The sequence below is a fragment of the Artibeus jamaicensis genome, unplaced genomic scaffold (assembly GCF_021234435.1).
Source record: "Artibeus jamaicensis isolate MK-2021 breed Jamaican fruit bat unplaced genomic scaffold, CSHL_Jam_final scaffold_916, whole genome shotgun sequence".
Taxonomy (NCBI): domain Eukaryota; kingdom Metazoa; phylum Chordata; class Mammalia; order Chiroptera; family Phyllostomidae; genus Artibeus; species Artibeus jamaicensis.
In genome coordinates this window covers 10,606,032-10,621,648 of record NW_026522059.1, presented here as the reverse complement: position 1 = coordinate 10,621,648, position 15,617 = coordinate 10,606,032, and the positions used below count along the sequence as shown (strand labels likewise).

At 44.4% G+C, this 15,617-nt stretch overlaps 1 protein-coding gene across 1 annotated transcript in view; it reads left to right on the top strand.

The window, feature by feature from the left end:
- FER1L6 (fer-1 like family member 6) overlaps positions 1 to 15,617 on the top strand; it is a 130,910-nt gene that overhangs the window by 59,368 nt on the left and 55,925 nt on the right. The window contains exons 15-19 of the mRNA XM_037166462.2: positions 4,519 to 4,639; positions 5,227 to 5,327; positions 8,548 to 8,638; positions 11,933 to 12,052; positions 13,457 to 13,609. Of these exons, the coding sequence (XP_037022357.2) occupies positions 4,519 to 4,639; positions 5,227 to 5,327; positions 8,548 to 8,638; positions 11,933 to 12,052; positions 13,457 to 13,609 (586 nt within the window). The remainder of the gene's footprint in view (positions 1 to 4,518; positions 4,640 to 5,226; positions 5,328 to 8,547; positions 8,639 to 11,932; positions 12,053 to 13,456; positions 13,610 to 15,617) is intronic.

Here is a 15,617-nt window from a genome sequence, read left to right as displayed (position 1 = left end):
AAGGGATAGAGAGAGAGTGTTTGGGACAAAGTAGGAAGGAGTAAGTGGAAATAATCTCAGCTGTTGTCCTCTCATTTTTGAGCGTACCCCACATTTTCTAACGAGGTCCTGTCCCTCTCATGGACCACTTCCCCCTCCCAGTGACCACCCTACCCCTTTCCATGGGCCATCTTCTTTGGGGCCTTTTCCAGGTCCCATGCAGCCACACTTGGCTGTCCATCCTTCTTTACACACCCAAAAGAGCCCCAAATTCCCCAGTCCCTTGACAGCTTCTCTGCCCATTTTTAAAACTGAGAGCTTCAACGGTGAGTCCTGTGGCAGGATCTGCAGCCCTTCTCCGAGGCTCCTGGGAGGTGCTCTGCATCCTCCCCCTGGGGCCAGGCAGTGAGAACCCCCGCCCCTTGTGGGGCCAGCCTATTCTTGACCACTGATGACAGTGTCGGGGGTATAGTGTGGGAAGGGCTAGGGAGGACAGGGGGAGTCTCCAGGCACCCTTGGATGCAGCTCATATTGGTGTGGCCAGCTGGCTCCAGGGGACCAAAATAAGTCATGATGGTATTTTGGGGGCTTTCTGTGTATTTCTCAGTCACCATATTGAGGATCTGTCCACATAATGGCGAGCCAGGGTATCAGCAGCTGAATTGAAGGGGCCTATGTCTATAATAGACCTCTCCATATGTGCACACAGAAACATGCATGCACATACTTATAGTATTTTATATACTATACATACACATATACACAATTTATTTGACTGTTGCCTCCATGAAAATACCACCTTGTCAGGGGTGGTTTAACGTGGCACTTAAAATATCACCGTGTGCTTGTTCGGGGCTTCCCAGTTTTGCAAAGTGCATGGATTGACATATAATTTACGTGCTGGGCTGGAGCTTAGGAATGAAACTGGCGCACAAGACACCTGGTGATGGGTGATCATTTGATTCTCAGGATTCCAGGCCTACCCTTGCCCCGAGTCACAAGGCTGGTCGCGTGTCAGGGCAGCTGTTCAAACTGGCAGTCCTCTCTCTCCCCCGGCAACGTGGTGCCCTCCGTCTGCACTGTAATTTACCTGAGAGCCCACGGCATCCTGGTCCATGCAGACACAGTAAGACCCAGTAAGACCAGGAGGACCCTGGGAGCCAGAGAGACAAAGGCCTTGAACATCATTAGCAGAAAATAACCCAAACCAAAGAAACCTTGAAACAAAGCACCACATGAGAGGGAATTTATTCAGCCACAGGATTCTCAGTAGAGTAAGTTTAAAAAGAGAAAAAAGCATTTTTGACTCTAACCTCCCTTATTTTATATTTTGTTTTCTTGCTGTAATAACAACCTTAGTTTCTGCCAAGAATTTATTTGGCTTCTCTCCTGAATGGACACCTACTGGTTTATTTTCTGCAGAACAGATCACAGGGCATGATCTCCAAAAGAAATTTGGGTTGGAAAGCTAAAAAAAACCCAAACAATTATGCATTCTTTCAGGCTAAAGTTCTCTTTAGCTTTTTGGAATATAAATGAAACAACTTCTCTTCTTCCTCCTCCTCCTCCTCCTCCTCCTCCTTTGTTTCTCTCTCTCTCTCCCCCCACCTCCATAAACATGCAAACACTGTCTGTATTTATCAGGGCCACCTGTCTGTCCCGCCACACCCATTCCTAGAAATTTGCTTTGGCCTTCCTTCCACGTTTTTTCACACAGATTTGGGTGCTTGTGGGAAAATTACAGGGGTGTGGGGGGAATCCTAGTTAAACATGTAGCTGTCATGAGGTAGGGAACTTTGCCTTTTTGCTACAACCTCTCCTACCCCAACCCCCTTCACTCTCGTTCATTTCCTCCTTGGGGACTAAAATTTACAAATTCTTTCCCTCTTTCCTGTCTTCAGTCTCTCCTGTTAACTGTCTTTTTTTCACTCACATTGAAGCATACCCAAACACCCTCAAAATTCTCTTTAGCTCTACATTTCCCCTGCTAGCTAATTTGACATCTCTCTTGTCCCTTCTTAGCCAAGCGAGTCACCTATATTATTAGCACTAATGCCTGGTAATGATACATATTAGATAAAGGGATAGATGAATGGATGGATGGATGAATGGATGGGTGAACAGATGGCAGGCAAGCCATGGAATACTGAAGTCTGAGGCACATGCCTTAATCTTCATTAATACTATTATTACCCTCCTACCTTTCTCTGGAAATTTCAGCTTACAAAATACATCTTTTACTTCAAGAGATCTTTACCCATTGCCTAGCATATAGACATTAAAGGGAAATGTCAAACTTCCGGCCAAGATGGAGGCATAGGTGGAAAGACTGTGCTTCCTTTCACAACCAAATTTAAAGACAACAAAGACTTAGAAACAAAAATGCAACCAAACAGACAGAAAAGTAAACTGCCTGGAAGTCCAACAACAACGAACCATTCATCCAGACCGGTAAGAGGGGTGGAGTCTGCGGCAGTGGAGAGGGGTCCTGGCCAGAGGAGGCAGTGATTGGTGACCTGAGCGGTGCCTGATGAAAACCCAGTAAGGCTCAAAATGAGGCTGGCTGACCACAGACACACATTTGTGCGCAGATAAACCAGGCAGGTTTAAAAACGGTCAGTGAGACAGACTGCGCAACCCAGGGCCCCAGAGACGGGAAGTAAAGCCTAAAAGCACCAACTGGAAAATACTTTCAGGGGATGAGGTACCAGAAGAGGCTCCCAGCCTCACAGGAGTGTTTGTTGGGGAGACCCACAGGGTCCTAGAACGAACACAAGCCCACCCATCTGGGAACCAGAACCAAAAGGGCCCAATTTGCTTGTGGGAAGTGGCAGAAGGGACCAAGATCTGAGAGAAAGCAGAACAAACGCCATTGCCCCTCTCTGACCACACCCCTACATATAGCTTCACAACCCACCTACTGGGTCACCCCACCCTGGTGAACACCTAAGTCTCCACCCCTCGTACTAACAGGCGCGAACAGAACAAGACATTATGGCTGAAGAAGAACAGCTCAAAGCCCCAGAGCAATCCTTCTAAGCGACCAAGAGATAGATAACCTACAGATGCACAGTTCAAAACACTGGTGATCAGGATGCTCACAAAACTGGTTGGTTTTGGTCACAAATTAAATGAAAAAATTAAGGCTACACTAAGGGAAATGAAGCAAAATGCACAGGGAGCCAATAGTGACAAAAGAAAACTGGGACTCAAATCAATGGAGTGGACCAGAAGGAAGAAAGAAACATCCAATCAGAAAAGAATGAAAAAGCAAGATTTCAAAAAAATGAGCAGAGGCTTAGAAACCTCCAGGACATCTTTAAATGTTCCAACATCTGAATTATAGGGGTACCAGAAGGAGAAGAGGAATAGCAATAAGTGGAAAACTTATTTGAACAAATAATAAAGGAGAACTTCCCCAATCTGGCAAAGGAAATAGACTTCCAGGAAATCCAGGAAGCTCTGAGAGTCCCAAAGAAGTTGGACCCAAGAAGGAACACACCAAGGCACATCATCATTACATTACCCAAGATTAAAATGAAGGAGAGAATCCTAGAAGCAGTGAGATAAGGGGACAGTCACCTACAAAGGAGTTCCCATCAGACTGTCAGCGGATTTCTCAAAAGAGACCTTACAGAAGAGAAGGGGCTGGAAAGAAGTATTCTGAGTCATGAAATGCAAGGACCTACATCCAAGATTGATCTATCCAGCAAAGCTTTCATTTAGAATGGAAGGTCAGATAAAGTGCTTTTCAGATAAGGTCAAGTTCAAGGGGTTCATCATCACCAAGTCCTTATTACATGACATGTTAAAGGGACTTATCTAAGAAAAACAAGATAAAAAATATGAAAAGTAAAAGGACAGAAAACTCACAGTTATTAACAACCACACCTAAAATAAAAGCAACCTAAGTGGACAGCTAGATCAGGAGTGGAACCATAGAAATGGAGATCACAAGGAGGGTTAGTGACGGGAATGGGAGGAGGAGAAGGGGGGAGAAGGTACAGAAAATAAGCAGCATAGATGGTGGGGAGAAAATATATAGGGGGGAGGGCAAGAATAGTATGGGAAATATAGAATCTAAAGAACTTGAGACACATAGACATAAACTAAAGGGGGGGAATGGTGGGGGAGGGGGTGTACAGGGTGGAGGGAAATGAAGGGGGTAAATGGGACAACTGTAATGGCATAATCAACACAATATATTTTTTAAAAGGAAAATGTTAGCTCTCTGCTACCATCACACTTTCCTCTCTCAGTTAACGACCTACTTCCTTGAAGAAGTCTTGCCTGATAATTCTGGTGATTATTTTTAAGCTTTGCCCTGGGTCTGATAGCAGTAGCTGTTGGTACCTGTCCATGGTGGCCACATACTGTTCCTTGGTTATTGTTCATGAGTCCCCATAGGCTAAGGGTAGAATTAATACTTTGATAGTTTTGTTCACACCACAAAGACCATACAAAACATGAATATGTAACTAGAATCGCCTGAAAAATGCTGATTGCCAACTAATGTCCAGACGTAATGTGTTTTCACAGGAATTACAACTACTTGCCATTTGAGGCCAAGAAGCCCTGCGTCTACTTCACCAGTTCCTGGGGGGACCAGACATTTAGGCTGTACTGGTCCAATGTGCTGGAGAAAATGGCAGACTTGCTGGTAGGTAACTGCCAGGTGATGGATGTGAACACTGGGAAACTGGAGGTAGAAAGATTCTTTTATCCACACAGGAGAAGGTCTTGGCCTCGGTTTAAATACAAATACATTGAGATTGTTGCATTTGAAGGACACAGGCCTCTTCTACCATGTGGACCCAGGGGAACGAGAACACGTTTTGCAAAATGCCTGGACTTTAAATCAGACTGTCTGAATTCAGATCCCTGCTCTGCTTCTTACTGATGTAGAACCTAAGGTGCGCTGTATTCCTCATCTCCAAAGGGCAGGTGTTGATGGCTTTCTCACAACACTGATAGAGCCTGGCTTCAACTAGTATAAAATTCTGAGTCCCTAACATGGTGGACAGTTTTCTACAAGATCAGGCCCAAATCCAGTTAAGAAAGCAAAGGTTCAGAGTCAGCATGCAGTAACGTTTCCCAGTTCAGGCATGAGATGACTGAGGAAATCTTCATTTCTAAATCAAACAAGAAACAGCTAAACACTATTTCTGGAATGTTACAATCGGTGTCTCCAACACAGTGTCTCATTCCCATCGTTCCCCCCCCCCCACCTCCATGGTTTGTTTTCAGGAAGAAAGTATAGAAGAGGTGAAAGCATTGGTCAAGGTTTCCGAGGAAGCACCGGAGGAGAAAATGAAGACGGTGCTTGATGACTTCATCAGTCAAAGCAGGTACCAACTGCATGGAATCAGCTTTTAATTATCCTAGAAAATAGTCCATTTCACATGGATTCAGGTGGGTTGCATCCATCTTTATTTTGTTCAGGAACTTAGCTGGCACTAGAGGAATTATGGCTGCTTCCTGAAACATTAACAACTAAAACATAAAGCAAAGGGAGAAAGAAAGGAGAAGATCAAGACTTACTGCTGAGATTCTTTATGAAACAAGGAAAATGCCAGCGGCGCCCAGCATGGTTCTTTGCATTGGGTAGATGCTCGATAATTACACTGAGAGTGAGGTGAATAAGTTGTATCAAATACCATTTAATAGAATTTGTCATATAACACATTGTAAGAAGCAATTAATGAGTGTTTTTTCCCAGGAGGTGCATAATACAATCAAAGATGCAAAAATAGTGTATCAGTCACTAAATATGGAGTAACAAGTAACCCTCAAATTTAGTGACTTAACACAGTATTTATGATCTCACAGCTTCTGTGAGCACAGCTGGGTCCCTTGCCCTGAGCCTCTCACAAACTATCGTTGAGGCCTTGACCGAGTTCTCTCGAGGCTCAGCTAGGAAGGATTCGCTTCCACCAGCACTCACTTGGTTATTTGCAGAATTCAGTTCTTCAAAGACTATTGGAGAGAGGACTTTGGTTCCTTTAAAGTGAATGGTTAGAAATGAGACTCAAGTCCTTGCCCTGTGGGCTTCACCAGCCTACCTCTCACATCATTCGGTTGATGGAAGGCAAAAACTAGTAGATAGGGGACAGCAAAATGCTGGTGTTCTGTTTTATTTTATTTTATTTTATTTTTATTGTTGTTCAATTATAGTTGTTCCCATTTTTCCCCCATTGCTCTCCCCTGCCCTGCCCACCCCACTCCCACATTCAATCCCCCCACACACTGTTGTCCTTGTCCGTGGGTCGTTTATACATGTTCCTTGGCTGTTCCCCTTCTTTCCCCCTGTTATGGTGTTCTGTTTTTTAAGTTCTAGCTTTCCTAATATCTCAACTACCCAAGCATTTACTTTTTTTTTTTTTTTTCAAAAAAAGGGAACCAAAGAAATAAATATATAGGTTTTTTCCTATTTGAATTTCCTTCTTATTTTACATCGTAGAAGCAATATATATATGTCAGTGCTACCCCTGCTGTGAGCTCAATGCCACCGGCAATTCCTTTTCAGCATCTTTAAAAAGCTTCATGAGCTCATAGTTTTAGAAACTGTTTCTGAGCAAGTTAATAGCTCAATAACTTTTCTATGTTGGGGGTTACTTGGGGCAATGATCATTCCTCTTTCAAGTCTAGAATCAACTTAAAAATATTCATAGGGGTTAGACAGAGATGAAAATGTTAGTTTTATAGTTGGTGAACCTGGGTTGAGAAAGCAGCTTGGACCTGCGGTCATGGAGGGCTTCCTGGTGCCCCCAGCCCATTTGGGGTGGGGCCGCTGGCCTTTGGGGCTTTCCCCGGGAAGGGACAGACCCTTTGCCCCGTGGAGGTGAGGAGGCTGCCCCCAGCTGGCAGCAGGCTGGGGCTGAAAGACAGGTGAACAGAAACTGGTGCCGTGGTCATGTATCCCGATTTTGATGAGGAAATATGTTGTTTTCTCCGCTGCAAGGAAGGGAGAGAGACAGTTAGCAGTGTCCCTCAGACCTCCCCGGGCTGGTCCGTCTTGGGAGTGGAATGGACTGAAATTCCTTGTGCCTCTGGGGAAGGTGAACGTGTGAAGACAAGACTCCTTCCTCAAAATAGAATGCTTTTAATTCCTTTTAGAAATTCAGAGAAAATGTAAGTTGACTAGACATCCAAAGAGACTTCCCAACGAGGCCTCCGCTGGCCGTGGGCAGGGCTCTGGCGTGGGACCCTCACTGGCAGGGGTGGCGTCTTGGACTTACCCTTTCGTCTCTTTTGTCATTGATTTCTTCATCACGGAAGCACTACATGCTCTTCTTACAAAAACAAGGAAAATGCAGGAATGTAACCAGTAAAAGTGTTCTCCATTCTTTCTCCAATCCCACTCTCCAGAGAGGAGTTTCAATTTTCCTCTTGTATTTCTCTCCTGAGCGTTTGCAAGCACACACACCCATAAAAACACTCTACTTCTCCCTGAGAGACAGCACACACTTTGTTCAGCAGGTTGCCTTCTTGCTCGACAGTGTGTCACTGGCATCCTTGTAGAGCAGGGCGTCACGGTCACCCTCATGGTGCCATCCATCGTGTGTGTCAGATTTTGGACTAGCCCCTGATATTGAAGTTCTTGCCATTTCTTTGCCCCTGTAAACAATGCCCCAGTAAACAGTGCTTTGTAAACATATACTTACAAAACTGTTCAGTTGTTTTTAAAGGATAGAATTCTTGTGAAAATTTGAATTAAATTATATAGACGTGAAACGTTGACAGGTGCTGTAAAATCACCTCTGAAACATTCTGACGGTGTACCTGCTCGAAGAACGGAGGAGAGAGACTGCCTCCCACTTCTTCACCAGCCTGGACGACCATCATGTCTTTTTAATGTTTTTATTGTTGTTCAAGTACAGTTGTCTCCATTTCTTCCCACCCCCCTTCACCCCAGCCATCACCACTTCCCACCCTTGATCCTACCCCCCTTTGGTTTCGTCCTTGTGTCTTTTATAGATTTTTAATAGATGAAAACGGCATTGCCCTTAAGTTATCTCTGATTAAGGCAATATCTCATTTCTTCAAGTTTTAAAGCCATTTATATCTCTTCAACTGTATTCATAACCTTTACCATTTTCCTATTGAACACGTTTTTAACTCCATCCCTCAAAATGACTATTCAGTTCTTTTTACAGTTTTAAAAAAATATGGAGACATAGCCCAGTATTGAGTCTAAGATATTTGCTTTACAAACAAATTTTCAGGTATCTTTGGTGTGTGTTAAATTTGTAAGATAAAGGAAAACCACTTTATTTTTTGTTTGTTGATATGAACTTGAACAGCAATCGCAATACATGTGTACTGAAAGAAACTGAAAAATGAACATTTATTCCTCCTGTGGGGTCTAAGCATCATTTTTTCCCAGATAAGGAAAAAAAATCTCATTTTGTTGCTTAGTTGGTGCATCATTGCTTAATCTTAAATGGAGTATCTTGGTTCTGTGACTTCATCAACTTTGCCATTGTATTGCAGAGAGTATATTTATAAATCTCAGAAATTATATAAATGATTTTTTCCTAAGTAGGTTTCAAAATTGTTCTCTTCTAGCACCTTTATCTCTGAAGCAGAGAAAAAGCCCAAGATGTTGAACCAAACTACTTTAGATAAGAAACGACTTACACTCTGTTGGCAGGAGCTGGTATGTGCAAATCTATTTATACTTTGAAGAGAATTGAAACGTACTTTAAAAATAACCCTCATGGATAAGGCATAGGTCAGAGGCTACCTGAGGGTAAGGTTTTCAAGGTTATATATCTGTGTGACATAGATGCATAAGTGAGAAGGAAATATGACCTGCAAAGGAACTGGCATTTATTGAATGTTCGTAAGAGTGAGCTGAAAGTCCACCAGTCCTGTGTCTTATTCTGCTGAACTTTCCCTTGTTCGTTTTCTTGATATTTGTATTTTGTCAAAGGCTGTAAACTCTTTCACCTGACCTTCTGTCTCATAAGCTGAGAGAGCAAAAACAACAACCAAGCAAATAACTATGCTTCCTCTTCTTGGTTTCCTCCCATTAAGAACAAAGTTCTGAGCATTTCTTACAAAGTTGTAAGCAAAGTTGTAAACATTTACAGTGGAATATGATTTAGCCCTAAAAGGAGAATGAAATCTTGCCATCTGCAACAACATGGACCTACAGGGTATTATATGCTCAGGGAAATAAGTCAGACAGAGAAAGACAAACGCCAGATGATTTCACTTACCTGTGAAATCTAAAAAGCAAAATAAATGAAGAAGCAGAATGAAAACAGGCTCATAGAGACAGAGAACATTTGGGGGGTGGGGAGGTGAATGAAAGGTGAAGGGATTAAAAATTACACACTGGTAGTTACAGAATAGTCCCAGGGATATAAAGCGCAGTGAAAAGAATGTAGTTAATAATATTGTAATAGGTATCCATGGTGCCAGATGGGTATCAGACTTATTGGGGATAATCATAAGTTATATAAATGTCTAATCATGGGGTTGTACACCTGAAACTGATATAAAATTGTACGTCAGCCATAATTTTAAAATAAAAAGTATTTTTTTAAGTTGTAAGGACTTCTTGAGAACAGGGCTGTAGCTGGTACCCATCTCTGTCGTGGTGACCCTGCATGGTCCTCAGACCCTTATGGGTGCTCAGTCCCTGCTGAATGAGGGATGACTGAGAAATGCCCGACCAAGTCAGACCCTGGCTTAGCTTACCTCCTCGCTTCAGTCCAGCAATGGCCCCAAGGGACAGTTTATAGGAGGTCATGGTAATTCTGCAAAGAGAAATTACTCAGTGTCTGACTCACCAGGAATAGTTTAAAGATGTGAGTTGTACCCAGAGAGATTCAGTGATTTTTTTAAAGGTCACAGCTAGTTGCTCATCATCTAGAGACTCAAACTCAAGTCTCAAAACTCCTGGTCCATCCTTCTTTCCAGAAAAGTAAGTGGAGGTTTGTGCACTCATTCTCTGTGCCTTAGGCAGGCCCGTCCCCACCGTAGAGAAGATCTACCTCCAGGCCAGTTCTTCAGCGCCCTGACTGCCCTCCCTGTCTCGTCAGCGTCATCCCTACCCCTCGCCCGTATGGCCCTCTTGTCTTCTCAGCACCTGACAGTCGGCCTGAGCAAGTTCATGGTTTCACTGTCTCTGTCATGGCCCAGCCCTCCCTCCTCATCTCCAGACCTGTATTTCCAGCCTCCCAGCAGACATGCCCCCTGCTGGTCTCATAGCAGCTCACACTCAAAAATACACATGTTCCACTCATGCCCCATCACCTTCCCCCCTAAGCTGGCTCCCCATCCTGCGCTGGCACTGCCCGCCACACTGGTTGCTCCAAATAGAAGCCTAAGAATCCACTTCGAATCCTTTCCTCTCACCCAAAACAGTTTGACCCCAGGCCCTGTTGATTCTGCCCCTTAAGGGCTCTGGAACTTATCCCAGTTCTTCATCCCCAGCATCACTGCCAGAGTGAGTGCCTCTGTGTCTCCGTCGTGGACTGCTGCGATAGTCTTGATCTAACCCCTCTTCCTAGCCACAACCACAGCGGCTTTCTAAAATGCAAACCTGACCAGGTCACTGCCCCTTTAAAGAACCACTGGTGATCCTAATCATTCACAGGACAATGTCCACATTTCTCAGAGGGACAGAGCTGTCCACTCTCTTGTTCTAATGTAGCATCCCAGCCTTATCTCCCATTACTTCCCTTCCACACATCTATGCTGCCGCCATTTTAAACCCTCAATTATTAGGTGACATCTTATGTAATTGTTCCCTCTGTCTAATCCATCCTTTTTCTTCTTATCAATGTATTGACTGGTTGGTTCACTTAACAGACATTTATTTTAACACCTGCCATGTGCCAGGAGCCCCACTAGACACTGAAAATGCCTGGTAAGAACAAGACAGAGCAGTTCCCTGTCCTAGTGAAGTTTACACTTTAGTGGGGGAGACAGAGATAAACTGGTACATAATAGATAAAGAAGATGGTTAGAGTTTATGATAGTGAAGGAAATGTTTAAAGGTGCTCTAATGCCATGGTGACATTTAAGTTCAGGCAAGAGAGAGGAAGCCAGCTGTGCGGAGCCTAGGAAGAACATCTGAGGAAGAGGAAGCCGCCCACACACCGGTCTGGAAGAATGAACCACGTTCACTAGGCATGTCTCAGGGCCGCCCGGGGCACACTGAGTGAAGCCCTGCGGGAGAAAGCAGGGAGTAGGCCGGCCAGCTCGCACAGGGCCTTTGAAAGCCCTGTTAAGTGTTTGAGACTTTTCGCTAAGTGCATAAATGTGGGCTGAGCAAACGAATCAGAGTAAATGCTTTCCGATGTTATTCAATCACTCATACTGAGCTCCTTGGCAGAATTTCTCAAATGAAAAATTTGGTCTGGAAGCTCCTTGGTCTGGAGGCATCCACCAGGCCTCTAGGAAGAGGTGGTGAGAAGCGTAACTAAGACTTGGACTCTGGGCTCAGCTGGAGGTCAACTCCAGCTCGCCTCTCAGAGCTGCATTACTCTATGTCCCGGCTGTAGAATGGGAATAAGAGTACCTACTCTCATTGCTAAGGTAGCCGTGGTTGCCAGGAGAATTAATATAGCATTTAGAGCATTGCCCAGCCCAGAATAAGAGCTCAATACATTTTAGCTGCTGTTTGTATAGTTGTTGCTAGTATCAGAAAAGCTAAATTCAGGCTTGTCTCCCAGAGCTGTGGGACCCTGACAAACTTCTGACTTTTCTGGGCCTCAGCTTCTCATCTGTCTAAGGAAAGTGAGATGATATTCATGGCCTCTACATTCCTCTGCAATTTCTGTTAAAGGGGCAGCATGCTCAGTGGAGGGCCCTGAAACAGCCCCCGTGAGTGGCTCAGTGTGGAGCTCATGCTCACCTTCAGGATTCTCCAGCAACAGGGCCGTGCCTGTTGTCCAGATTTCTAGAAAGATCTGTACTGATTCTTGTCTTGTTTCAGGAGGCAATGGCCAAGAAGGCCAAGGAGATCATTCAGCAGCAGAAGAAAAAGTTGTCACTCGATGAAATGATCCATGAAGCCCAAAATTTTGTGGAAAAAATTCGCTTTCTTGTGGACGAGGTAACCAACTCAAATAGTAATTGCATTTGGAAGATCAGGCCAGATGTCTTCCTGGTGGCGTTGAAATGTTGACAAGGATGAGAGACGGAGCAGTGTTGTCTCCCAAACCCTGCAGAGCTGACCAGGCACCATTAGTTTAGGGGTGAAAAACGAGATTTTAAAATTAGGCCAACTAGCTACAGCTTTATTGATTTTTTTTAAATGAAGCTTGACTGTTCAGCACAAATAAAAAGCATGTTCCTTAATGGACTCAAGAAAAGTCAAAATTAGCACAGGATCCTTAATAAGTTTTCAACAGAGGACTTAAACTCGTGGCCAGTAAAGGTTCAATCAGCCTCTCATTTTTAAGTTAATTGTAACCAGTGTCTTCTGGGGATTTCTAGAATGATCTAAAAGGGATATTTGCTTCTGTCAGACACAGGGTTTTGTGTGGGAAAGTTGCAGGAAGAGGTACAAGTTTATTGCTTCTGTTGTTCTCAAAAGTTGTATTTCTTGTAAATCAACCATTCTCTGCAGGTGTAATAAACAGTGAGACAGGCAGTCATTCTAGCAGATGCAGGGACTTTAACAGACACCCAGAAGGCTCAAAGCAGGCACCAGGGCTTCCGGTCTGTGACTGACCGGCCCTGTGGCCAGGAAAATGTTTGCTTCTGTACTGGGGGAGAAGGGATACCCTAGGAGGGTGCCAGTTACACCACCGTGCCAGGGGTTTCAAAACACAGAGGAACCGCTTCCAGCCCAGCCGTGCTGCAGCCTAGTTTAGGACATTGAACTTCCCTTTTGTTTCAGTAGCTTTGCGGGTTCAGAAATGTACAGTTCAAACTCTCATATCATAATAGGCCTCTTGGCAGGAATCTCTGCAATTCCTGTGTTGACTAGCTCAATTCCAAAATACCATTTTCTGTGCAATTTAGTCAAGTTTTTCCTGAATAACCACTTAAAATGAAGCTAAAATGCTTGCAATTCTATTTTAGGTATAAAGTCCATGTGGAATTATTTTCCCTTCCAAGAGCAAATAGACAGACATTCATAGAATTTTTTAATTTGAATGTTCTGGAAATGTTACCTGGTTCTTAAGAGGCCCAATACTTGAAGCCAAAACACTATTATAAGATTGGGGAAAAAATCCATGGGAAGATGTAGAAAATGTTTGTTTTACAGATAGAGAAAAGCAGGCCACTAAAGATGCGAAACCTTTGTTCCAATTTGCATATCGTTAAAGTACCGTGAGCAGTTTGGCGAAGGGGGTTTACATGGACTGCTAATTCACGACCTAAAGCTTTCTCTTTTCAAAGAAGCTACATTTTCACTGCTTGATTGCAGAGATATTTGAGGATCAGACAACTCTGGGCATGGGCTTGTTAACCCCCGGCCTATCAGATCCCTTCCCCTCCATCCCTACAGCCGCAGCACACCATCCCGGACGTCTTCCTCTGGCTGCTCAGCAACAACAAGAGGGTAGCGTACGCCCGCATCGCCTCCAAAGACCTGCTCTACTCCCCCGTCAGGGAGCAGATGGGTAAATACTGTGGAACCATCAAAACTCATTTCCTCAAAGTAAGTCTGCACTATTTTTGACTCAAAGATGGGAAATCTCTGTCTTTTTTCCCCCCGGTTTGCTCAGCATTCTTAGTGTGTGTTCATCTCTCTGACTCTTCTCCAAGGCTTTCAAAGGTCTAAGGAATACAATTTAATCCATAATAGAACGCCAGGCTTAATACTTATTAGCTGTGTGACCTGGGGTAAGTTATTATACTTAGCATCTCTGAGAATCCTGTTCTTCGGTCAAATGGAGGTGGTGTTGAGAATTAAGTGGACTGAATATAAAGAACACAGAGTGTGCGTCACCCAGAGTAGTCACCCAATGACCACAGGCATTCAGACAAATGGGCATCCTGCATCTAGAGGAGGTCCCTAGATTCTGTCCCCTTCGTGCCCAGTGAAGTGTCTGGGGCTCCGCATGCTGTTTTCTGTCATGCATGTAAAATGATTTTAACGATTCTGCCCCTATAATGACTTGTAACTGAAAAAGGACTTTTTTTACCCAAGTTTCTTACCACAAACATCAGGATTTTTCTTCCACTTGCTCCATCCAAGAAATTCTGGGGTCACAAGAAACATTTATCTGTCTCAAAAATAGCAAATCATTTTAGAAGGCTCTGTGCTAAAAATACTAGAAAACCAGTGTCACGCTGCTCGCCTCCTAAATATTTTGATGTATCCTGGCATTATTTAAAATGAGAACAAAGAACAACTGCAAATACAGCCAGAGGCTACATAACTGGCTTCATTATCTGTATTTTGCTTTCACCGTCCTGGTCTCGGGTGACAGCTTTGTAAACTCTGTTGAATTCAATTGTTCCGACTTGATGACACATCCCAATAAGATGACTCAGCAGAACTATCTTTAGTCCTGTTTTGATCATCACCCCAAGACTTTAACTCCCTTCCTGCTGACTCCCTGGATGCTCTTCTCCTCACAGAAAGGAAGAGCCATGCCAGGCAGACAAAGCCTTCGCACACCTGCCACTCACCCTGTGTCTTAGCTGGGAGTTAGGAGGTGCAATAGGACAAAGGAGGTAAATCTAAGACCTCCAGGCCAGAGGTTTCTCAAAGGTGATTCCAGGGAACAACTGTCCTTCACGTGGCTCCACAAACATTCTCTGTTCTGGCACCTCTGGGAGGTTGTAGTTGAGTCCGTCCCTCGGAGCGCCACTCATGAAGGCTCCGTCCGAGAAGTCCTGCAGTCAGGGGACATGTTCAACTTTGACAAGCCGGGCCTGCTGATCTGATTCGTCTAGGGTGGCTATGTGTGGATTTTAGGAAGCCACCATTCTTAGGGGCCCAGTTTGGGGAATATGAATCTAGAGGAAATGAAGGTGCCTCGTCTGAAGGAGCGTGGCTAAGTGATGACAAATCTGTAACAGCAACCAGGATTTGATGGTCCCTGGTTCCATGGTCTTTCTTTTTCTCTAATTTAAATGTACTCACAATGCTACTAAGAATGCCGGAACGGAGTTCGTTGAGCTCAGCCCACTGCACCGTCCCAGAGTTCTCCCCCTTCTGTCTCATACCCACAGTGCCCCTAGTGGCCAAAGCGCAGGAAGGGACATTCATTCATTACTAAAAGGAAACTTCTATGCACTTAGAGCCCAGCCAGAAGGTGATGCTCAGCCTTCCTTTCCTCTTCTCCTGGAGTTGCCTCTCTGTTTACCCGACGTTAACTCCAGAGACCCCTTCTCATTCTCGTCCCCATCCCTCCCCTGCCTTCTGCTCCACACCCCTGGGTCAGTCTCTTCTTCTCAGGCCTCCAGTTTTCCATCCAGCTCTCCCTAGGATGCAGCAGAAAGAGAAACCGCCCCAAGACAGACAAACCTTTCCCTTGCTAATACCGATGGACCAACTTCAACATCTTTCTCTCCCTTTTGTGACTGGCCAGGATTTCTCTTTCTTTTAAGCCAGCTGGCATTCGCCAGCACCCCAGAGGAGGTGGGCGGGGCACCGGAGAGGTGACGACTTGAGCCTTCTGTCTCGTGCAATTTTTATACATGGGTGATCACAGGTT